Here is a 25857-nt window from a genome sequence, read left to right on the forward strand (position 1 = left end):
TCTGGCGCACCCCAGTATCAGCTCGATCCATATGACCGCGTGCAACGCCGAGCAGCTCGAATTATCGGGGACCTTGCGCTCTGTGATCGGCTGGATCACTTGGCGTTGCGTAGAGACGTCGCTTCATTGTGTGTCTTCTACCGCATTTATCACGGGGAGTGTTCTGAAGGCATAAAAAGGCATATAGGCATTTATTTTCTCAAAATTGATTCCATTAGAATTCTTTTTGATGTCATTTCTTATACTACTAGATACTACTACCGCTTCGGAAACAAATGGCGCTCTGAGAGAGAAGAAGCGGCGCAAGAAACTCTCCCAGCATTCTTTTTTTATGCGCTCTTTTCAATAAAAATATACAATATTGTACAGTCGCTATAAAATAATCACAATCTAGTCCCAGGCTGTCCGATCATTTAGATATTCAGCAGTGGAGTAATAGGATTTACGACAGAGTCATTTTTTTATAAAACATTTAAATTTATTTATAGATAATGCCTGAACAGTGGCTGGGTCTTTGTTGTAGAAGTGTATACTTTTACCCTTAAAGCTATTATGTATCTAATGAAGAGCTGTTCAACCTGATTCCTGCCGCCGAATTTCACCTTCGCACGGCACGCCACAAGTTACGATATCATCCCCACCATCTGGATGTGTGGCGGTCCTCCACAGTGCGGTTTTCAAGGAGCTTTCTTCCTCGCACTACGAAGCTGTGGAATGAGCTTCCTTGTGCAGTGTTTTCGGGACGATTCGTTCCTTCAAGAAAAGCGCGTACACCTTCCTTAAAGGCCGGCAACGCTCCTGTGATTCCTCTGGTGTTGCAGGAGAGTGTGGGCGGCGGTGATCACTTAACACCATAAAAAAAAATACAAGGCGATGTTACACCGCCTAAGCTGTTCACCGCTGCATTGGAAGTTGTCTTTAAGCTTCTGGACTGGAACGGGCTGAGCATCAATATCAACGGCGAATACATCACTCTCCTTCGATTCGCAGGCGATGTCGTAACCATGGCAGAGACGATTACGATTAGTTCACTTGATGGTAGGTGATCACCGTAGCCCATGTCCTCTTGTAACACCAGAGGTATCACAGGAGCGTTGCCGACCTTACAGCAGACCGTAGGCGTCACATTGGTAGGTGGCAGGCGAGGGTCGAACCGGGGGCTGGTGGTGAGAGTCAACAGTACTAGCTACTGCGCCACTGACATGGTCATGAAGGATGATGAGATGTGATAATAATTATAAAGATGGGTTTTAAGTTACATTTGTTTTTGTTTCAGGTGACTCTCAAGTCAGCTACCTGTACGCCATTCGTAAGTTTAATTTCAACGAAGTGGAGTACAGTATATACGGAACTGTCAACATTGTAATGGGATTGATTGGTAAGTATGAACCTCGGTACGAACCTTGAGCAGTGTCATCACTCATAAAGCTTGCAAACCGAATAAAATCGAATCGGTTAACATGGAAGTATAATAAGATACGTTCTAGTCAGTTTTGTTTTACCATTAACTACCACTTTTTGGTTTTTGGATATTTAATTTAAGTTTTGTTAAATTTCATTGAAATAATAAAAATAGATACATTTTTAGTAACGATTCAAAAGCGCTTAGTTTAAGCCTTAGTTTTTTGTTTTAAGTTTAAGTTTTAGTTGAATTATTCCTCATAATAATATATTAATCGGCGAATAATTTGACCGAGAAAAAATTAGTGATTTTTACACACCACTTCTCTCTCACTCTCGCGAAATAAGTACAACAATTGTAGGGTTACAAAAATCAATATGAAATAATGTATAATATAATTGCTTAACACACTAATATTATTATGGTGAATGTTTATGAGTGTGTGTGTGTGTTTGTTTCTTCTTCTGCCCCGACAGACGTTGTTCTGTTTATAATAAAAAAAACTCTTGCGGGTAGAATTCTTAGCTGACCACCTGACTGACCTTAGCTGACTCGGCAAAAGGAATATTTCTACCAAATTTCAAGTCTCTACGCCTTATGGTTCCTTATTTTTGCTGCTTCATAGCGTCCGCGCAGGCGACGCGACGTCGAGGGCATCAGCTAGTTTAATAGATCGCGAACCACCGAAAATAACAATGATTGTGTTTATCTAGACTTTGACGTCACACTGCGCTTCAACCAATAGCATTGCGTTTCGATGTTTTATATTTATTCCAGTTTTTATTATTTCATATTTATTTTTCAGCAAAATTTTAATAATAAAATCTATTTCAAATAAAATCAATAATAATAGAGATAAAGAAAATATTTTAACTTAATATAATATATAACATGCCAACCCTATTGGCCATTTTGATTGTAATAGAGACAAGACACTCGCTCGCTGACAAACGAACAGACGGACAGACGAGTCTATAACTATGCCATGGAATACGATGCTGCAACACATTCCGCAGTCTATATTAGTCAGTGTTACTGTTAACGTTAAATTTGACGTAAACCTTTACTATAACAGCTAATATGCAACCCAACCTTAGTAGAATGGCTCCCGTTGGTTACTCAGGGCACGGAACCATGGCACTAATAAATATCACTTTCTTAACATGTTTCTGTTCATTCTGGATGTTCACCAAATGGCTTTATTTGATTTGATACTTTTATATTGTTGAACTTTCACTGCCTTGTGTTATGTTGAGACAAGGAGGCTGTATAGTATATCACAATAATTAGACTACCACACAACATGTACCAATTATAATTTGTTCCAACATTTATGGATGATGTGGGATTCAGACTCGCACCTCTCGGGTTCCATCCGACACACTGAGCCAGCCGTCCGAATGACGCATCAACCGTAGGTCTTGTTAGTTCTTGTTCAACTGACAGGTACCACATATTATTGAACAAAAGAAGAATGTTTTATGAGAAAAAGTAAGGACGACGTGTGCCATCACTATTATTGTACTCGTCATTCTCTGACTGAGATCTATTGAGCATACTTAGACGTTGCTCAGACTTTACTTACGTATAACTTAGTTGTGTGTGATCCAACAAGAACTTGACTTTGGCATTGGGCTGACTTAGCTTAAGATCAGCATAATTGCCTGCCATTTTCCTGATGCATTAGAGTAACCTAGTGGTCGCCTAGTGGTCGAAATTCGACCATAATTCATTCAATTTTTAAGTTTGAACTTTTTAAATTAAGTCTTTATATGTTATACCTCAAAATACCTCTATAATGTATGTGTGTATGTTGTGTGTCACTCAAGCAGTAGTTTGTGTAACATTTATGTATTTAATGTATTTATAAGGCATTTTATATAAAAATTAACTTTACGCTTACATCTCCTTTTTTTAAAAGAATACAAAGTTTTCGCTTTAAAGTAATCAATAAATTTCTCAATGACTTAAATATATAAAAATTATAATAGCAATTTACGGATTTTTCAAATCTTATTTCAAATCAACTCCATATTTTGCAAAACATTAACCTTTTTATTGAGAATATTTTTATTAAGAGCATCGTATTTACATAGTTATAATATTATATATATATAACGTATGACAATGTTGTCGTAGGTCACCAGTCATCAGTCACGACATTTTTATCAAAATTATCAGTTCTTACTACGCATTCAGATAACAAGCTGCATTTTTATATATCTTGACCTCATGGGTCATCTCCGCAGTAAATGTACCACTATTTGTAAACCGAACTTAAACTATAAACTTTAGAATATGTATATTTCTTCCGCTTGAATGGCTGAGCAAAGAAACCTGTTGGTAATATATTGCACGCAGAAGAAAAGTGAGATTTATTACAATAAAATTTGTGATGGGATATTCACTTACATTTTAAGAAGTAACTAATAGAAGGGTCCCGGGTGAAATTTAAATCCGTAAGATTGACCCTCGTAAGCGAAATGAGGCGAAAAAGTGTAACATTAAGTGATTTGAGGGCAAGGCTTGACAAAATAAAAAATTCGAACCATTGCAAATACATTCTTCTTTTGTGGGAATGGGTCTCCGCATTTATGATAAAATACCAATTTGCCTGCGAGAATTTCACTTTGATGGGTTTAAATTTGTAATAAAGAACATTTTAATTAAAAGGCTATTACACTCTAAATGATCACCTGAATGACAAAGCGCTTGGTTGCTTAGCGAAACACAAAGAGCAATATAATAAATACTGTTGAAAAATTACAACTTATTTAATTGACATTTACATTCAGAATAACATAATGTATAAATTAATTTAGAATTTTTGTTAACAATCTTTGACGAGACGTATAAGTGTAGGTATGTAAATACCCGAGTGCTGAATCATTGTTCAATGAAATAATATTACCATTGAAAATTGACTATGAGGGTAAACAATTTACAGTCTATATGGGCTGCACAAACTCTCTTATAACACCAGAGGAATCACAGGAGCATCGCCGACATGATAACACATTTCTAATTGCGGGTGAGCAGTCATTTACAACTTGGATATTGTGTCGGACTTACAAAGTACACCCTGTGTACTCTTTATTGTTGATCTAGCGTTTGACAAAACAGATTATTAAACAATTAGAAAAGATTAAATGGAATACAACATTTTTGTTACAGGAACGTTCTTTTGTATAACAGTGTTAAGTAAGAAATATCGCGTAGAAGACAGCATTATCGGAGCCTTAGCAGCCGTCAGCCGGATAGCAGCTTGCTTCGTATTCGCTTTTGCTCCATCGCGGACGTGGTATTATCTGGCGCCAGTGTTCAATATCTTTAGTCATACGGGGCTCACTGCTGTGAGGTCGATTGCAACCAAGAGTGTGTCCACTAAAGAAGTTGGTAAGTACTTCTGTTGTTGTTTAGAATATCAAGATAAAAGAACTTTCAACATTTATCATATTATTATATGGTAGCCAAGAACACTATGTTTGTCGCTTTTGTCACTTTTTTAGATATCATTTTCAATTGAACGTTATGTTATGGCAGCAAGGTATAGTTTGCATTAATATTGTAAAAGCAATACTGGAGAGTTTCTACCGTAACTTTTGTATAGAGTGGTGTATCTTGGCTTTAGGAGTATGACACGTCCTGTCCATTAGGTAGGTACCCACCTGTGGTAGCCTGTGCAAAGACGCCTAGTCTAGAGAAGATTACTTAACCGATATTGAAAAACCAGGGTTTTTAAATTACTGTCAGCTTCAAGTGAAGATAATTGTGAAAGTTGGCCGCTTGTTAATCTCGACCAATCGTCGTTCAACTCGACCGTACTCAACTCATATAACGTCTCCCGTCCTGATTTTCCTGCAATTTCAGCTCCGCATTATTAATCTGTATAACCTACCAAATGTAAAAAAATATCAAGAAGTATAATATTAAATGGGGAACCTTTAAAACTTGTAGATTCTACTTTGTTTCTTGGAATAGTATTAAATGAAAAACTACAATGGGGTGGTCATGTTGAGGTAATCTCAAATAAAGTCAGTTCTGCTACTTGTGCTATCAAAAGAATTAAAGATCTTACTGATACTAACACAGCGAGATTGATTTATTTCAGTTATTTCCATGGCACTATGTTATATGGAATTTTGCTAGGGGGGGAGCAGCAGATATCGAGACGATATTTGTTTTGCAAAAAGGGTGATTAGGGCCATCTATAATCTGAATTCTAGAGAATCCCTTAAAAATCACTTTAAACACATAGGAATTCTATTAAAAAACTTTCCAAATCCTTTATAATAATATATGTTTAACTTATAATAGAAAGAATTATATTATACATTCAAAATAAAGGTATACATACCATCAGTACTAAATATAAAAATAACATCGCTATTCCAAAAACGAGTCTCAGTTAAATACAAAATTTGTTTGTTTGTCTCAGTGTGCAGTTCTTTAATAAAAGTCAAAATAATATCACATTGCTATTGCCTTCTAAATTTAATAAACGTATAAAGAATCGCCTTATACAATAAGCCTACTATTAGATTAAAGAATATATAGAGAATAAAGAAGTATGGAAAAAAGAATGCTCCTGGTTCACCTAACAATTATTTATATTAAGATTGTATAATCGAATGTAACATGAATTTATTTAATTATAGCTTTATTTCCTTACATCTATACATTAAGATATTTACTTATAAATTGTATTTGTTAGTATGTGTTAGTATTTCACTAATTTAAATAAAAATATAAATTTTGTTAGTATAATTAGTTATTGATTTCGACATAAGGACCGCCTTCAGCGTTAAAAGCCTCCTCCATTGATTTCCACTAGTTCCTGTCTCTTGCAATTCTTGTCCACATCTTTCCTGCTGTTTCTACTATGTCATCGCTCCATCTCTTATTAGGCCTGCCTCGATTTCGTTTCCTATTTATAGGGTACCAATTCGTTACTACTTTGGACCATCTTTCGTCTTTTGTTCTTTGTATATGACCAGCCCATTTCCGTTTTAAACGTAGAACAGATAAGGCTAAATTTTTTGATTTTGTTTTATTTCTTATTGTGACATTTTTAATTTTGTCTCTTATTCTTAGCCCCATATAGCTTCTCTCAATTCCTCTCTGACAAACTTTAATTTTTTCTAAGTTTCTATAGGTTAGAGGCCATGTCTCCATAGCTCCAGGTCTCCATAGCTTTTGTTTTAAGCTTCGTTGGCAAATTTGATTTGAGAATTTCCTTCATCGACCAGTATTTATTCCAAGTGCTTTTAGTTCTACGTTCTATTTCTTTCTCATTGCAGGATTTGAAGGATATTACATGCCCTTGGTAAATGTAATCGTCAACATATTCAATAAATTTTGCATTAAGACTCATAGGTACCTGTTCTCTGTTAGTCATTATTTTTGTCTTGTCTTGATTTATTTCGAGGCCCACTTTCTTACTTTCTTGGCAGAGTGAGTTTATCATAAATTGCATTTCTATTGCATCTTCTGAGAATAATACAATATCATCTGCAAACCTGAGGTGTGAGAGAACTTTGCCGTGAAGTTGGAGCCCTTTATCTTCCCAGTTTAGTGCTCTGAAGACTTCCTCTAAAACAGACGTAAAAAGCTTCGGTGATAGCGGGTCTCCTTTGTGTGTGCATGTAACATGAATATACCTATAATAATAATATATTATTTTGGTTTGTATAGAATCATTTGTGGGCTTGCTTTGTGAGCATTAAATTTGTAATTTTTATCATGCGTAGGTATGGTATAGCATGATTCGCCATGCTCACTGAATGGCATTGCTTGCGAAGGCGGCGTGTACCCGGCACACTCATCTCCTTCCCTTAAATATATGCGGGGGTATGATGGCTGGTCCATTCATCAACTCGTGAACGAGTGCTGCTAGTGGTGCCAGGTCAACGTGTTATAGTTAATGAATCATTGTATTTGTTAGATTAAATTACTAATTATGACAGTTATAACGACCATCATGTTCATCAAAGTATCCTTACACAAACAATGGATTCAAGCTTTAAAGGTTGATGCATCCAATATACGATAATTTATATTTATACATTTAATTATTTATTACTTTAAATGAAATAATAATTATTCTAAATTTTAACAATAATTTTTTTTGCAAATTTAATACGAACAGCTGATAAATACAAAGATAAAAATAACACATAATATTATAGCTGTGAAGACGTTATACTCGTATGAATGTTATCAGAAGAAATAAGCGTAAGTCGAAAGTAATTATAGTTTTACATGAATGCTACAATGCTTCTAATAATTAATTAAAATATTTTATATTATTTTAGTTGTCACTAGCATTAAACTAGGCCAGGCCTGTATTTTAATACTAGTTACTTCCAGATACATTGTTTTTTACATTTACTTCAGTACATAAAAGCGTATATAAGAATATAACTTATGAAATACATTTTTAACAGTTGTACGAGTAAATAAATAACATTTGTCTATCATACATATTACTGGTTAGTACTTGAGCGGTCAGTAATAAAATTGAGGGTATTCATAAAAACATTTGGTTTGACTACAAACTGTTGACTTGGTTTATTTTCAAAGAATAAAATAGTAAGGTATTATTGATAGGGTTTATTTTGAACTTTTAAAAGTAATAATATATAATAAAGTATTAAAGATAATAAATTTAAAAAAAAATATTATAAGGGTACATGTATACATATAGATAAATATACATATTAACATAGAATAATAACGCTCAGAACGATGGTTTCATTCATAGTTCCTGTCATTAAAGAAGTAACATTATGATTAATGTGTGCGTGAACGTCACGTAATTACATTCGCCAACAAGCACTTGCCTGTGCTTCCCCGGAGCGTTAAAAGAATATGGTAGTCCCAGGCCCTAGGGTGTCGTAGGAGGCGACTACGGGCTTATTGAAAATGGGAGAGTCACGCTACCGTCTTTTGAAGTCAGCAAAATCGGGCCAGACTCGTCCGGGTTACTTACCACACTCGCACAGAATACCGGCGTGAAGTAAGCGGCCTAGTGCCGCTATGTTTCGCATAGGTTAGTGTCGAGGACCGGAGGCCATTCCCTCCCACCTCCCCTCCCCTTCCCCCCAACAAAAAAATGAGAGCGGTATCAAAAGATAAATTACCCCGGGAGGGTACCGGCTCCTGTAGAGCTGGAGAATCCCTCCCCGAGCATTCGCGCTAGGGCTGCCCCTCGTGTTCTGGGGAGGGCACAGTACCGCGCATGACCAAAGACAAACAAGGCAGTAACAACACGGCACCCCGCTCCACGCTTAATGTGGACTTTTGTTACATCAGGGGAATTCACTCCAACTTAAACGCCGTCCACCACCACCTTGAGACGGCGCAGCCGGCCTTATGTTTCCTTACGGAGACGCAGATATCTCGACCTAGCGATACGTCATATCGTACCCCGGGTACAAAATTGAGCATAATTTTATGCCATATGCCGGAGTATGTGTGTACGTTAGGGAGGATATCTGCTGTCGCCGTCTCGGCAATTTTGAGGGTAAAGTGATTTAGTGGACCGCGTCCGCATCTATGCGTGCGTCTACAGGTCCCATAGTGGTAACGCAGAAACCGATCACCTCATGGGCTGCGTTCAAACGGCAATTGACGACGTACTTGCACAGATCCCCTCCGCTGCAATCGTAGTCTAGGGTGATTTCAACGGGCACAATGCAGAATGGCTTGGATCACGTACCGCACTACTACGACTACGCAGGGCGATCTGTGCATAATTTTGCATTGGCTTATGGTCTGTCCCAATTGGTTGAGTCACCAAAGTGGCTCCTGGATGTGGATAGCCACATGCCGTCCTTATTAGATCTTCTGCTGACTACACATACCGATGGTTACCAGGTCTTTGTCGACGCCCCTCTCGGAACGTCCGACCATTGCCTGGTCAGGAGTGTAGTGCCCATCCGACGCCAACGTCGCAGACCACCAGCGACCCGCCGCGTTTGGGACTACAAGTCATCAGATTGGGAAATGTTGCGTTGCTTTTTTGCATCCTACCCTTGGGGCATGGTTTGTTTCCCTTCGGATGATCCTAGTACCTGCACCGTTGCAGTAGCCGATGTGATACTGCAGGGCATGGATATTTTTATACCAAGCTCTGTAGTACCGATCGGTGGCAGATCACAGCCCTGGTTCGATACGTCAGTTAAAGCAGCACCTGACTGCAAAAAACAGGCGTATCGAACTTGGGTTGCGGCGCTGGGCACAAAGGATCCGAACTGCAAAGTTCTTGAAAGGAAATATAACCGTGCCTCCAGAATTTTTAAGCGGCAAATCGCCAGTGCGAAGTCAAAGCAAGTCGTCAAAATCGGGGAGCAGCTTTCCAGTTTCCCGACCGGAACACGCAGGTTCTGGTCGTTGTAGAAAGCTGCTCTCGGTAACTTCAACCAGCCGTCTATGCCACCGTTGCACATGAGGAATGACACCCTGGCCCATACGGCAAAAGAGAAAGCCGATCTTCTGTGCGCTCTTTTCGCCTCCAACTCGACTCTTGATGACAACGGAAAAACAGCCTCGACCCTCCCGCGGTGTTAGAGCTCTATGCCTGAAGTACAGTTCAGACAGAAAACTGTTAGGCGAGCTCTGTTTTTGTTGGACGTCAGGAAGGCATTTCAAGGCGAGCGGGCCGGATGGCATTTCTACAATCGTGCTTAGAACGTGTGCCCCTGAGTTGACGCCGGTGCTTACGCGTTTATTCCGGCACTCTTATTCCAAAGGCGTAGTCCCTGACTCATGGAAGTCAGCCCTTGTCCATCAGATCCAAAAAAAAGGAGACAGTTCGGATCCGGCAAACTACAGGCCTATTGCTATAACCTCCCTGCTCTCCAAAATCATGGAGAGCATAATTAGCCGCCAACTTTTGGTATACCTAGAGGGTCACCAGTTGATCAATGACCGACAATACGGCTTTCGCCACGGTCGGTCGGCAGGTGATCTTCTGGTATACCTAACACATAGATGGGCGGCGGCTATTGAAAGCAACACGGCAACAAGGCACAAGGCGCTCCTCTCAAAACTTTCATCATTTGGGCTTCCCGCGAGCTTATGCAAGTGGACCTCCAGCTTCCTCACTGGGCGCAGCATACAAGTCGTTGTCGACGGTTTTTGCTCGAATCCCAAGCCCGTGAACGCTGGAGTGCCCCAAGGCTACGTGCTATCTCCCACGCTGTTTCTTCTGCATATCAATGATATTTTGGACACCTCCAATATACATTGCTATGTAGACGACAGCACTGGTGCTGCCGTATACACGGGCCATGCAGGTCTCTCTCGGGAAAACGTCGACCAGTGCCGGGAGAAACTTGTGTCTTCTATCGAGTCCTCTCTCGAAAAGGTTGCGGAATGGGGTAAATTGAACCTTGTCCAATTTAACCTCCAGAAGACTCAAGTTTGCGCGTTTACCACTAAAAAAACCCCATTTGTCGTATCACCGCTCTTCGATATCACTTCCCTTAAAGCCTCGCCTAGTATCGGAATACTGGGTCTCGAAATCTCGAGCGATTGCCAATTCCGTGGCCATCTGGAGGGCAAGGCCACGTGTGCTACCTGATGCACGTAAATAGCCTCTGTGGAGTATTACGTCACTGCTCCGCCCACATGTTTGCCGATGATCTTTGTACTCTGAGCGCTAGTACCGACCTAGCAGAAATGTGTCGCCGGGTTCAAGAGGATGTGGATGCGGTAGTTAAATGGTCACATGATAACGGCATCATAATAAACGCTGACAAAAGAAAGTTGATAATTATTCACTCCCCGTATTTACGATTTATTGATAATCCACCTCCTCTGATTGCACACGGCTTTGATTGCTTCCATAATAAGAAAATTAACTGCACGTGTAATCCTATCGAAAAAGTTAATTGTGTAAATTACCTAGGAGTAAAAATTTTTCCTGGGATTCCCACATAGAATACGTATGTAAAAAATTAAGAATATTACTAGAAAAGTTTTATCATTTAAGTATTAAAGTCCCCTTACCAATACTAAAATGTTTATATTTTGCACTAGCAATAAGTTACGCTCTTGATTGCTATGGATTAACATTTGAAACATATATAGATAAAATAGAATCATTGCAAACAAGATTTTTAAAATTACTCGTAAATAAAAAGACAAATAATCAATGTAAAGGAGATTACTCTAAACTATATAAAATTTTACCGGCTAGCCTGAAACATAAATATCTTCTACTTGTAAACAATTATAGTAAACTGGATCGTTTCACTAATTTGGTGCAACATAAGACTGGCACAAGTTCATTGTCCATAGGTAAATTTGAAATACCCATGGTACAAAATTACTATGGAGATAGAACATTAAAAAAACGAGTTCCATACTTACTCAACAGTTTACCCGAGGACATAAGACGTGAGCCTAGACTTGTTAAATTTAAAAGTTTTTTAAAAAATACTTGTTAAATATGTTATAACCATTTATGTAAATTAATTGTATCAATAACTTACCTACTTAATAATTTATAAGCTATGTTTATGTAAAGCGAGTTACCTGCAGTCAAACTGCGTAAGCAGTTTTGCGGGGCATGGTGAAAAATAAATTGTAACTTTAATGAATAAATATATTACATACATTTGACCGCGTGCAACGCAGAGCAGCTCGAACTGTCGGGGGCCCAGTGCTCTAGCGTGCGTAGAGACGTCGCTTCATTGTGTGTCTTCTACCGCATTTATCACGGGGAGTGTTCCGAAGAGCTGTTCAACCTGATTCCTGCCTCCGAATTCCACCTTCGCACGACACGCCACAAATTAGGATATCATCCCCACCATCTGGATGTGTGGCGGTTCTCCACAGTGCAGTTTTCAAGGAGCTTTCTTCCACGTACTACAATGCTGTGGAATGAGCTTCCTTGTGCGGTGTTTCCGGGACGATACGACATGGGTACCTTCAAAAAAAGGGCGTACTCCTCCCTTAAAGGCCGGCAACGCTCTTGTGATTCCTCTGGTGTTACAAGAGAATGTGGGCGGCGGTGATCACTTAACACCAGGTGACCCGTACGTTCGTTTGTCCTCCTATTCCATAAAAAAGAGCACACACAACCAAATAATGTTGCAAGTGAAAAGACATTTCCCCAAATCGGTAAATGGTGAGAAATACTAGATTATATGTAATAAGAAAGAAGAAATAAAATATAAATTTATAATTTAATAAAAACAACACGTAGTAATAGAAATAAATTTATTTATTATAGGGAATGACAATAACATTACATATTACTTTATATTAATCTATAATTATAATGTATTGCATTACATGTATATGTATTATTTTATTGAATTGAAACTTTTTTAGAATCGTTGTGATTTGAAACTCGATGAAACGAAAAAGAGAGACGATAGAGCTCCTGCCAGCTATTATTAATAAAACTATTATTTAAGCCGACGCGCCAAATTTTGATTACAACAATTATATGGATATCCTATCCGACGTTGTCGAGGGTGTAGAGAACGATTTTCGGATCATTTTTGTAATCCAAGATGGCTGCCATGCAAAACTATGATTTCAAAAATATGGATATTGTATCCGAGGTTCTCGAGGGTGCAGAGATCTAATTTGGGATTATTTTTGAAATCCAAGATGGCCGCAATGCAAAATTATGTTTTCAACAATATGGATATCGTATCCGAGGTTCTCGAGGGTGCAGATAACGAATTTGGGATCATTTTTTAAATCTAAGATGGCCACCGTGCAAAATTATGATTTGAACGATACGGATATCGTATCCGAGGTTCACGAGGGTGCGAAAACGAATTTGGGATAATTTTTTAAATCTAAGATGACCGCCGTGCAAAATTATGATTTGAACAATATTGATATCGTATCCGAGGTTCACGAGGGTACAAAGAATGAATTTGGGATCATTTTTTAAATCGAAGATGGCTGCGGTGAAAAATTCGTTTTGGGCTATACGTATGCGTGGTGGTTATAATGATAACCCTAATGCCAAACAACTTATAGGCATCTTTTGGAAATTGTTGTGCCACATGGAAATAAAATGGTTGATATCATACATTTGCGCGGCAGCCATCTTGGATTTCAAATATGATGCCAAATTCGTTCTCCGTACCCTCGAGATCCTTAGATTCGACATCAATTTTGTTCAGATCATAAATTTGCGCGGCGGCCATCTTGGATTTCAAAAATGATCCCAAATTCGTTCTCTGCACCCTCGAGAACCTTGGATACGATATCCATATTGTTGAAATCATAATTTGGTGCGCGGCCATCTTGGATTTAAAAAAAAATGGCGCATAACCGAAAACCGTGACGAATGACTATAAAATTTCTCTCATACGTCGATAAAGAAGTAACTCTTCAAAAACATACCGACGTATTGAAAACCTCCTCCTCTTTTGAAGTCGGTTAAAAAGAGTGGCCGTTAAAGTTCTCACGAGCTCAATTTTTTCCGAACATAATATGGTAAATTCAGTAATTTAAAAGAAATATTTATAGTAACTATTCAAAGCGCTTAGTTTAAGCCTAATTGAATTAAGATTATTTGACTTTGACTTTGAATACTTATAACATCATGTGGCGTCGTACATTATATCATGGCATCTGTTTTGTTTACAAAATATTTTGCTGTTTTGACGAAACTATTAGCTTAAATTAAAAGTAGTGAAATGTGATTTTCTTATCTTTATTTTTATTTTTAGATGCGTTGTAACCTTTCACTGCACAGTAAGTCATTTTTAAATTAAATTTCGCTCGCTGTTTGTCATGGAAGTTGACAGAATAACACTGACGCGGCGGGAAACATATGTGGTCATAAACGTCCACATTGAAAGTGCTTAGGCCTACTCCCGTTCTATGCGTTATTATTCTATGCATATTAATTTATTGTAGATGTGAAATATAAGCTATTATTATGCATACAATAATTTTATAAGATAAAGGGTAATAAAATAAACAATGAAATTTAAAGACAATACTTTTTTCTGTATTTTTTGCGTATATCGGTAAGGTAAGTTTATTGCTTAACCAAACTGTTAGCTTTTTTTTAAATTTATTATAGAGCATGGGTCCAAGATACCTTTGAAATTTACGTATAAGAAAAGTTTTAAAAGTGTTTGTCGGACAGACTATATATTTACGTCGTTTTGTTACTGCTTCTGGAACAAATATCAGTTTTGAGTGTTGTGCCATTACAATGTCCTTTATAAACAAATGTTTTACAGACAAGACATTGCATTTAGTGAATAGTTCACAAGTAGGATACCAAAAGGGTTTGCAAATAATAACCTTTAATAGAGCACGCTGGGCCCGTTCAAGCTTCAAAAGACATTTTTTTCGTGCGCCACCCCACGATTTTATACAACAAGTTAATAAGGATTGTGCTAATGCAAAGTAAACATTTCTCAAAAGAGTGAAATCAGCAATCTGACGTAAGGTTTTAAATACGACAATAAGTTTTCTAGTCCTTTCTGACAGTAGATCAATTTGCGGTTTCCATGTTAGTGTCTCATCTATTAGAACTCCTAGGTATTTAATTATCAAGAGCATCCTTTATTTTGATTCAAGACATTCTTACAATTATGAACTTGTACGGAGAAATTTTCGTCTGAGGGAATTAGTTATGTAGTAATACCAAAGGTGATATATTTTGTTTTAAGAATGTTTAGAGTTAACAAATTCTCTTGAAGCCATTGAAAAGTTTTTCGAAGCCCTATTTCAACCTTGGTTTTGACATCTGCCCAAGAATCGGCATGAAAAATTAAGGCCGTATTATGGGCATATATAAATGTTTTGCAGTTTATTGGATTAAGATGACAAAGGTCGTTCACATAAATCAGAAACAAAGCAGGACCGAGCACACTGCACTGAGATACACCGTGAGTTACTGGATGAAAAGAGCTTACAAAATTATTTATTTTTACACTTTGCTTTCTGTTTGTAAGGTAATCCTTAAAAAGTGAATGCACCTTTCCTCTTAATCCAATTGCCTCCATTTTGTCTAAAAGAAGTGGTATAGAAACTGTGTCAAAGGCTTTCGCAAGGTCAAGAAAATCGCTGGCTGCCACAAATTCTGATAGATGTGGTACTGGATCCCCTGTTGGTCTTTCTGCGCTAAAGCCATACTGATGCTTAGATAAAATATTTTCTTTATCTAGAAAGGACATAAGTCTTTTACTCATAATTTTTTTCAAATAATTTGAAAATAGTACATAAAATTGAAATAGGGCGATAGCTATTGGCACATGATTTTTCTCCTGATTTATATATGGGTAGAATTATGGAGAGTTTGAAAACCTGTGGAAAAGTACTCGTTTCAATACATAAATTAAAGATGTGTGTTAAAAGTGGAACAAGGATATGTCTGCTCAATTTTATTATTTTTGGTGTGATATTGTCCGATCCAACAGCAGAGTCATTTTTAAGGTTCGTTATTAAGTTTTCTATTTCTTTTTCTGTTGTTTTCAACATCACCATAGAGTTTGATGGCGTCGTTGGTTTTTTATTAGAACAATTTAAATCTACGGGACATTGAACGTGAGGAATTTTGTCTGCTAGGTCCTTGCCAATACCAGCAAAATAGTTATTAGCTTTCTCAACAGCGTTTTCAGGCTTAGTGTCAATCCTCAGAAGATCCTGTTGTAATTATTTTTTGTTAGTTGTGCTTGTGTATTTTCTTATTAGTGTCCCATGTGTTTTTATGATTTTTAGCGTGTTTCTTTAACTTATTTTGTAAGTATGTTTTTTTTAATCTTTTTAATAAATCGTTACAGTGGTTTTTGTATCGCTTGTAAGTAATTATGAGAATTTGATTGACAGGTTCTTTTTTAGACTTTGTATGCATTTTGTCACAGGTTTTGATACAACGTATTAGACCAGGAGTAATCCAAGCCTTGATACATTGATACTTCTTGGGAATTAATGTTGTGGTTATATATTTTGAAATTGTTTTAGTTAAAGTATCAACAGCTATTTCTTTAGAACACCAATTGGGATCATTTGAGTTGATGATAGGCCTAAGAAATTTTCTCAATTTCTTTAGCGATCAAATTATATCTTAATTTGTTTTTTGCTATCTTGGTATTATGAGTATTTTTAGAATTTAAACTAATCTTAATAATGGACCGCTGAGTGGTCTGTCATTGATGGTGTTATAACAAGAATCGTGGATAGTAATTTCGCTTTTTTCTTAGCGTGGTCTAAACAATTATTACCTCTGGTAGGATAGTTGTGACCATAAGCCCGTGACTTGCCAATAAGTTTAAATAATCAGCAGAATTACAATCAATGTCATTTCTAACATCAATATTTATATCTCCCAATATAACAATCGTTTTGTGGGTTTTATAAGTATCAAGTAGATTTTCAAGCGAATTCACAAAATTGCTTGTGTTTTTGAAAGAAGGAGAATGGCAGAAGCCTATAACTACTGTATCTGTATTGACTTCAATTAATATGCAAGTTGCATCACTTAGTATGTGTTCTTTTACTACATAATTTAAACCTTGCTTAACATATCGAGGGTGTTCTGGCAGAACGGAATAAGTGCACATTGTGCAATAATGAGAAAAACGCACTTAAAGTTTTGAGTGATCATAGTTAAACGTAGAAGCGTAATATAAATATCGTAACAGTTATTATAGTTAGAAATGTTATCTAAGAAATATGTAATACATTAATTTTATGTAAATTATCATTAAAAGAGAAGAAAAGAGGTAAAATATGCGTAGAGGTGGTGTAGTTATTTTGTTTTACCTGAAATTCGTTATTTGGCTATAAATCCTTAAAAACATCAAATATTAATACCTGTAATACTAACAAGGTATCACTGTATGACTGTGACATATGTTAAAAAAACTAAAATAATCATGTATTTAAGAGAGCAATAAAAAGAATTATTCGTTGTTGCCTGTTTCTACCTGTAAATATTTTGAAAATTACTGAATGTTAAAAAGAAATAAGTGGTATATTTTTTTATTATAATGCTTTGATTAATAGGAACAGCTTTGTCGCATGTATATAATGGTAATAAAAAGTAATAATATCAAAATAAATCAAGAACACAGAAAATGATAAAAAATCTTCCTCGCCAGACTATCCTCTTTAATATCATAAGGAACAGTATACAACGTCTTTAATTTTTATAACAAGGCTTTAATTCATCCGGTATTATATTCTTTCTAATCAAATACAATAAGTTAATCCTTTTATGACCTCTGATTCATCATACATCTTTTTTAATTAATTTGGAAACTTTCCTTCCTTTTTGTTCGTGTAGTTCTAGTATTTCTATCTTTGCCGGTAATATCTATGGAACTGAAATTCTCACTCATGTCGTAAAATAAAATCTATTAATTTTAAGCCACTGCACTCTTTTTCCTACATTGTCCTTATCTTTGTTATGAATTATTTTAGAAGCCAGATCTTTTAAATCGAAAAATTCATGATATTTCAATTCTTGTGTTTTATATGGCTCCTCAACTACCATATTTTTTTGAATAACAGGTACTCTTCTACGCCTTGCAGAATATACTGAAGTTTCTTTCTTTTGTGATTCTATAGCACTGTGCATAGAATCTACCTCCATGTATCTATATCCAGATTCCAAACACTTTTGCTCAATTATATGCAGATTTTCAATATTGTGAATAGCCCAAAGAATCATAACAGCCATATATTGGTTTCTATTTTGGCCTGACATACTACCTTTTTACCACTTATATTAGGACCATTGAAAACAGTATGCATTATTGGTTAATCCTGATTCGTAAATAGTGAAGTTAAATACGTATTTGATTTTCTCCACCTCTTCATCGGCTTGACTTTTTTCCACATTTTTTGATAAATTTCCTCTAATAGAGAGGCTTGAAAATAATATTTATTTTCAACCTCTTAAGAAGAATTATCTTCTTCAAGTAAATCTTCCTAATCGGACACGTCGCCAAACAAGCTCTACATCTGTCTCGATATCATCACTAACACATTCATATAGCGAGGCTCTTGGTACTGGTTGTCGATCTGTAACAAACATAACCCACGATGCCTAGATTTTTCTTGATTATATAGGTATAATATCACAGAGTAGCGGTTTTTATATGACGGTTGATTGGAGAGACCTATATTTGGCAATGGGCGAAACACATACCAGTTGTTTGACATTTAGAGAAGTTTTCTTAGTTTCGTGAACATCTGCAACAATGACAGTGCGACGCTGAATTGGTTCAGTATCACATTCAGAAGAATAGTTATGTTCTGGAAACTAAAAAGAAGTATTACTATACCAACCTATGACTTTTGTTTTGAATAAAGCAAAATTATAAACTCAAAACTCTATAGTAAAGAATATTAATACCTTGTGTTGCGCAATTTTGTTGTTACCATAGCCAAAATCTTTTTTGTTCTGGACGACATTATCACATAAGTATACGATCTTGTTGTAGGTACACACTCACAGTCTATAATAGGATATTTAATAAAATTTCTATTAAATGAAGCACGTGCGCACGCGAAGTTCTTGAAATGAGACTAAAAACCTTAGCAAGCAAAACCGTTTAAATGAGACTTATATGCTTTTGATATTAAAGTAAACCAACAAATTTCATTACTCGTAACACGAAAAACACAAAAAGCTCACTTATTCCGTTCTACCTGTTGATAAAACCAAGGAGTGATTTAGTTATTACATACAGTGACAGTGTACAGGTTTGTCTGTAGTTAAAAAGTTAATGTTTAATATTTGTTGTTGTGAGTAAAGAGAATAAATTCTTTTATTTTATTATCACTGTATTTAAATATTCATGTGCTGTAATAAGTGACTTTATCACTTTTTGCTTTTAGGTTTAAAAGAAAATATCGTAGATAATAGCTTTGCACAAACAAAAAAACCGTGATACAAGCTTCTGCGGCTATACGGTTTTGCTAGATAAAAAAAGCAGAAAAAAAGAAGTATACCTATGTAAATAACAAATTTTTACAAAATTTTGCACTTATTCGGTTCTGCCAGAATACCCTCGATATACAACGATCCCATCATTTTGATTGGAATTGTTCTCAGTATAGTAGGTATTCTATCTACGACCTACCAAAGAGGGAAAATAAATTGTTTTAGAATTCCAGGACTCTGTTAATATGTAAATATCAAAGTTCACATCAATTCTTGTTAGTAATACACACACACATACTCACGCCTTGTTCCCGTCGGGGTAGGCAGAGACAATAGAATGCCATTTGCTTCTATCCTTACAAACCTCACGCGCTTCCTCTACATTCATTACTCTGTTCATAAATTTCATCCAGTTTCTCATTCATTCCTCCTCTTCGTCTCGCCTCCTCAACGTCGCAAAACGGCATTCCGATGCCCACTTTCCGCCCCGGCGAGAACAATTTAGACTTAGGTTTTGGCGTGACGTATGACGAATATCGTCGCCGCCTACAGCTGTTAGGTTGCTCCCCCCAGAATACGAGGGGCAGCCTCGTCCTGCAGATACAGGAGGAGGAGGGGATTCTCCGGCTCTGCCGGTACCCCCCTGGGGTACAGTTATAGTATTTTTTCCTACAGCCATGTTCCCGACGGTAATTGTTTGTTAGGCTGTATGATGTCTTTGGGGTTTGACAGCGAGCCCTAAGCGGCGGGACAGAATACCGGGTTTATTTCAAGTTTCTCCTTCTCTAAGATCGGAGACGTCAAAATCTTGATGATATTACGGACGTCAAAATACCTAAGTCGGCTTTTACGACGCCTCGGTAAGAGTGAGGGAGGTCTATTCTACTCTGCCGGATACCCCACGGCTATTATTAAAAATTACGAGAGATACTTCTTATGTTCTGCGTAAGTATTTTAATGTTTGAGGTATCATTCGGGGATATTAGCAATTCTTTACATGATTCAGGATGACATTCATATGCGTCCCCAGCAGATATTTTATCCAGGTCTTTAGCTAGAGTTTTATTATTTGTGACATTGAATTTTGTATTTGATAAAACATGACTTTAGAAATCCTATCGGTAAGGGTTTGATTTTATATATTATGTCCCTAAGTGTATACCAGAGTGTACCCAGTTCCTGCTCTATGTTTAGATTACTTGGTGTTTTTACTAACAGTTTTTTTCCTTGAGAGAAATACAATAAATATGAGTATATGCACATCTTATACAGAAATAATAGAAAATTACTTGTAATCAACAAAATCGAATCTAGTCACTTTTTGCTTCTGAGGCTGGTTAACTGAAATTCGTTTTTCATATCCATGTGTTGCGAATGATCGGTTTTCCTCAGAAATATTTTACCGTTACTTACCCAACAGTACTTAAATTCTTCTGTCTTGGCTAAGTCACGCGCTTGATAGAATAGTCTTCGTGCTTTGTAAGTGAGTGCCTCAGATATATAGATAGGTTTTTTATCACCGTCTAGTCCTGTAACAAAGCTATTCAAGCGAGAGTTGGGGTGTTGTTTACTATACAATTTTACACCTTTGATGACATTATGTTTTACTAGATTAGATGTGAAATTCAGTCACAATGGTATTGTTGCCTCCTTTGCCACGTATTACGTATATATCTTTTAGTTCTCGTTTCTATATTTTGGAGCCTTACAGATTTTAACTACTATACTGGACACCTCATCCTTACTTTCATAGTTTTTCATAGAAGGCATATTTCTTATTTCTATAGATGATGATTTTATTGTACGATTTAACTCTTCTACTTTTTGTTCAAGAATTTCGATGTGTTAAATATACTCTTTGCATTCACTTTCTAATAATTCCATTTTCTTAAACATACCTTCATACTGACAATTCAAGAATTCTAAGGCTTTTTCAATTTCATTGTTAGATTCTTTTATTTGAGTATATTGATGTTTGATTTCGGCTACGTCATTTACCAGCTTATTTAGTAGAGAATTTTCGTTATTCTTCTATTCCGGCAGTATATTTTTGATACCCTCCGTCGTGCATGACTTATCAGGGGATCATCTGCGTCTCTTGCTGCTGTGCTGTGTCGCTGTTTCATGAGTCTTAGTTTGTGCTCCGTCAGAGTCTGACATCTGGAGGAGATCTGATTAATTTCCACATTTTATTATTCTACGTTTTGTGCTATATTTTGAAGTGTTTCTGTTTAGTGCCACACTTTTCAAAGCTCGTCGTAGAAGAACGTTCCGGTGAATGTCGTCTTTATAATTGTAAGTGACTGGTGAGTGGTTTTTCACTGATCAGTAGCAATTAAAACTTATTTCTAATTTCAAACTGAATATTAAAGAAGTTAAAATAGATTATACTTAATTTGCAACATTCTCTAAAACAAACAAAATAAGATACTGTATATGTACAGTGGCCTAAGAGGTTCGGGCGGAAGTGAAAAACATATTATAATAAATTAAGTAATTTAAAAGAAATATTTCAAGTAACGATTCAAAAGCGCTTATTTTTAGCCTAAATGAATAACTTTTATTTGACTTTGACTTTAACTAGAAATGTATGTATTTAACTTTGATTCATTAATATTTAAGTAAGGTTACAGTTTCGAGGGTAACACTTAACAAAGCCATACTGCAGATGTGTTAATATTGTGTCCCCGAAGTAACTGAATCACTTCAGGTAATATATGCAAAGGCCTAACTCTTCCACGGGTCATATTTACGAAAGGAACTTACATTCTCACAAGTGGGGTTAGATTAGGTTGTTTATTTATGTATTTATATGTGCTCTTTGACGTTCCCAAGTGTCAAAGGACCCATATTAAAAATGTTATATTTTGTCATTAAGTTTCTTTTGTTTCAGCTAAACTAAGCTCAATAATGGGTGTAATGGAGGCCATGGCTCCGTCGATATATATGCCTACATCCAGCTACATATACGTGTCCACAATACAGTCATTTCCTGGTGCTTTTTATTTATTTGACGCGACTCTCACAGTGTTCGCCCTTGGCCTGTTTGCGTAAGTGACCAATTTTTACTAACGCTAAAAAGGGACTTTTGATGCCTATCTTTTTTTTATGGAATTGGAGGACAAACGAGCGTACGGGTCAACTGTTGTTAAGTGATCACCGCCGCCCACAATCTCTTGCAACACCAGAGGAATCACAGGAGCGTTGCCGGCCTTTAAGGAAGGTGTACGCACTTTTTTTGAAGGTACCCATGTCGTATCGTCCCGGAAACACCGTACAAGGAAGTTCATTCCACAGCTTTGTAGTACGTGGAAGAAAGCTCCTTGTAAACCGCACTGTGGAGGACCGCCACACATCTAGATGGTGGGAATGATATCCTAACTTGTGGCGTATCGTGCGAAGGTGGAATTCGGCGGCAGGAATCAGGTTAAACAGCTCTTCGGAACACTCCCCATGATAAATGCGGTAGAAGACACACAATGAAGCGACGTCTCTACGCACGCTAGAGCACTGGGCCCCCGACAATTCGAGCTGCTCTGCGTTGCACGCGGTCAAATGGATCGAGCTGATACTGGGGTGCGCCAGACCAGAGATGAAAGCAATACTCCGTGTCTGGCTGGACCTGCGCATTATACAGCGCTAGAATGTGGGCCGGCTTGAAGTATTGCCGTGCTCTATTAATGACGCCCAGTTTCTTTGAAGCCAATTTGGCTTTGCCCTCCAGATGGCCACGAAATTGGCAATCGCTCGAGATTTCGAGTATTCCGATACTAGGCGAGGATTTTAGGGAGGTCTTGTCGAAGAGTGGTGATACGACAAATGGGTTTTTTTTTGTGGTAAACGCGCAAACTTGAGTCTTCTGGGGCTGAAATTTGACAAGGTTCAATTTACCCCATTCCGCAACCTTCTCAAGAGAGGACTCGATAGACGACACAAGTTTCTCCCGGTACTGGTCGACGTGTTCCCGAGAGAGACCTGCATGGCCTGTGTATACGTTATCACCGGTGCTGTCGTCTGCATAGCAATGAATGTTGGAGGTGTCCAACATTTCATTGATATGCAGAAGTAACAGCGTAGTTGATAGCACACAGCCTTGGGGCACTCCAGCATTCACGGGCTTCGGGTTCGAGCAATGTCCGTCGACAACGACCTGTATGCTGCGCCCAGTGAGGAAGCTGGAGGTCCACTTGCACAAGCTCTCGGGAAGCCCAAATGATGGAAGTTTTGAGAGGAGCGCCTTGTGCCATACACGATCGCTATATCGAGGCTAACTGCCAGACCTTCCCCCTTGATTTCAATAGCCTCAGCCTATGCTCTCCATGATTTTGGAGAGCAGGGAGGTGATAGCAATAGGCCTGTAGTTCGCCGGATCCGAACTCTCTCCTTTTTTTTGGATCGGATGGACAAGGTCTGACTTTCATGAGTCAGGGACTACGCCTTTGGAATAAGAGTGCCGGAATAAACGCGTTAGCACCGGCGTCAACTCAGGGGCACACGTTCTAAGCACGATTGGAGAAATGCCATCCGGCCCGCTCGACTTCCTGATGTCCAACGAAAACAGAGCTCGCCTAACAGTTTTCTGTCTGAACTGTACTTCAGGCATAGAGCTCTGACACCGCGGGATGGTCGGCGGTGTTTTTCCGTTGTCGTCAAGAGTCGAGTTTTCTCGAGAAAGATCGGTACTACAGAGCTTGGTATAAAAATATCCATGCCCTGCAGTATCACATCGCCTACTGCAATGGCGCAGGCACTAGGATCATTCGAAGGGAAACAAACCCTGCCCCAAGGGTAGGATGCAAAAAAGGAACGCATCCTATATCAATCTGCTGACTTGTAGTGCCAAACGCGGTGGGTCGCTGGTGGTCTGCGACGTGGGCATCAGATAGGCACTACACTCCTGACCAGGCAATGGTCGGTCGTTCCGAGAGGGGCGTCGACAAAGACCTGGTAACCATCGGGATGTGTAGTCAGCAGAAGATCTAATAAGGACGGCATGTGGCTATCCACATCCGGGAGCCGCGTTGGCGACTCAACCAATTGGGACAGACCATACGCCAATGCAAAATTATACACAGATCGCCCTGCGTAGTCTGTTATACGTGATCCAAGCCATTCGGCATTATGCCCGTTGAAATCACCCAAGACTACGATTTCAGCGGAGGGGATCTGTGCAAGCACGTCGTCAATTGCCGCTTGAACGCAGCCCATGAGATGATCGGTTTCTGCGTTACCACTATCTAATTTTAATAAAAACCAGTAAATTCCCGTTGGTTACTTTTTGGGTACAGAACCCTAAATACACCAAGTCACTTTAATCGTGATTAAGGAAAAAATAATAATATTTTACGCTTTTATTTAATTGTAATACAAAGGATTGACTCTGTTTTTATAATAGCTTCATTAATGTATTCCTATGTCAGTACCTATGTGGACTATGTAACGGTGAAACCTACCTACCTACAACCGACGGTTACCCAATATGATGATGACTTCCGTGTACTTGAGCACACGTAGTTCTAATAACAATAATAATATATCAACATCTGTTGGCCCTTGTATTCTTTACTGGTTTATATTTTGTTATAAGATATCTCACTGCTTCTTACATTACAAATATTAACACTATGCCGATAACCTTAACTGTATCAAGAAGTACTCACCCTGTTTGACGTGTGTTGTATTCAAGGGGATCTAGTTAAATTCGACGACTGTTGCAAATGCAACAATCAGCTCGTGGCAAACAGCGAATACTATTATGTCCAAATTTACTGTAGGCAGCCATAAACTTGACTCTCAGCTTACTCTTGACAAACACGAGGATTACGTCCTTAATAACTCCCACCGCGTTTTAAGTCTTATATTTTCGAACTATAGTATTTTTATTATTAATTTATATTTTGAACCCTTATATAATTTATATGTCTAGATAGATACTCTTGCTGCTAGACGACTGATGAAGATTATTTACTTCAGTGAGCGTAACAAGCTACTTCTTACACTCGCGATTTGTATGACACTTTGTGTAAGTGTGCGTGCAGTGCTCAAAATAGAGGTTAACTACCAACTTCAATTTTTGATATGAAATTATGTATATATGCTTCTGTATATTTTGCGGCAGCGCCTTATTAAAAAATTATAATTTTGTATCAGTGTGCCAACGCATTTAGTTACTGTCTCTTACATGTAATAATTTTGTATTTACTTTTACTTGTGATATCTCTGTACTATATAAAATTAATACATAAACAGTACCTACCCAATGATATTATAGTATTAAAAGAGGTAGATATGTCACTAGCGCGCCGTAAATGAACCGCCTAAATGGAGACAATTGGTCCCTTTGGTCATAGTCGCTCTCTCGATACGAAAACGGTACGCACGCGTATGTTGTTCAAAAAATTGCTTACAATTTGGTATAGGTACCACAATATAATGCCATCTTGCGTTATAGGAAGATGCACTAATTAAGAAAGCAAACAAAAATCATAGAATTACATACCACAGTTAAGAAATCATGAAAAATAACATTTTATTTAATTTCATTATTTATCTAACAAAATAAATATGA

The 25857-nt window shown here is 37.5% G+C and overlaps 1 protein-coding gene across 3 annotated transcripts in view; it reads left to right on the plus strand.

Moving 5' to 3' along the window:
• Positions 1-25857, plus strand: part of LOC126971941 (uncharacterized) — a 66493-nt gene that overhangs the window by 21224 nt on the left and 19412 nt on the right. Inside the window, exons 2-4 of one of the 3 annotated variants that reach the window (XM_050818460.1) lie at positions 1277-1378; positions 4577-4798; positions 22183-22339. In XM_050818460.1, the coding sequence (XP_050674417.1) occupies positions 1277-1378; positions 4577-4798; positions 22183-22339 (481 nt within the window). The remainder of the gene's footprint in view (positions 1-1276; positions 1379-4576; positions 4799-22182; positions 22340-25857) is intronic. The other 2 variants (XM_050818461.1, XM_050818462.1) reach the window with 2 other exon arrangements.

Source organism: Leptidea sinapis, chromosome 25, assembly GCF_905404315.1.
Source record: "Leptidea sinapis chromosome 25, ilLepSina1.1, whole genome shotgun sequence".
Lineage (NCBI taxonomy): Eukaryota > Metazoa > Arthropoda > Insecta > Lepidoptera > Pieridae > Leptidea > Leptidea sinapis.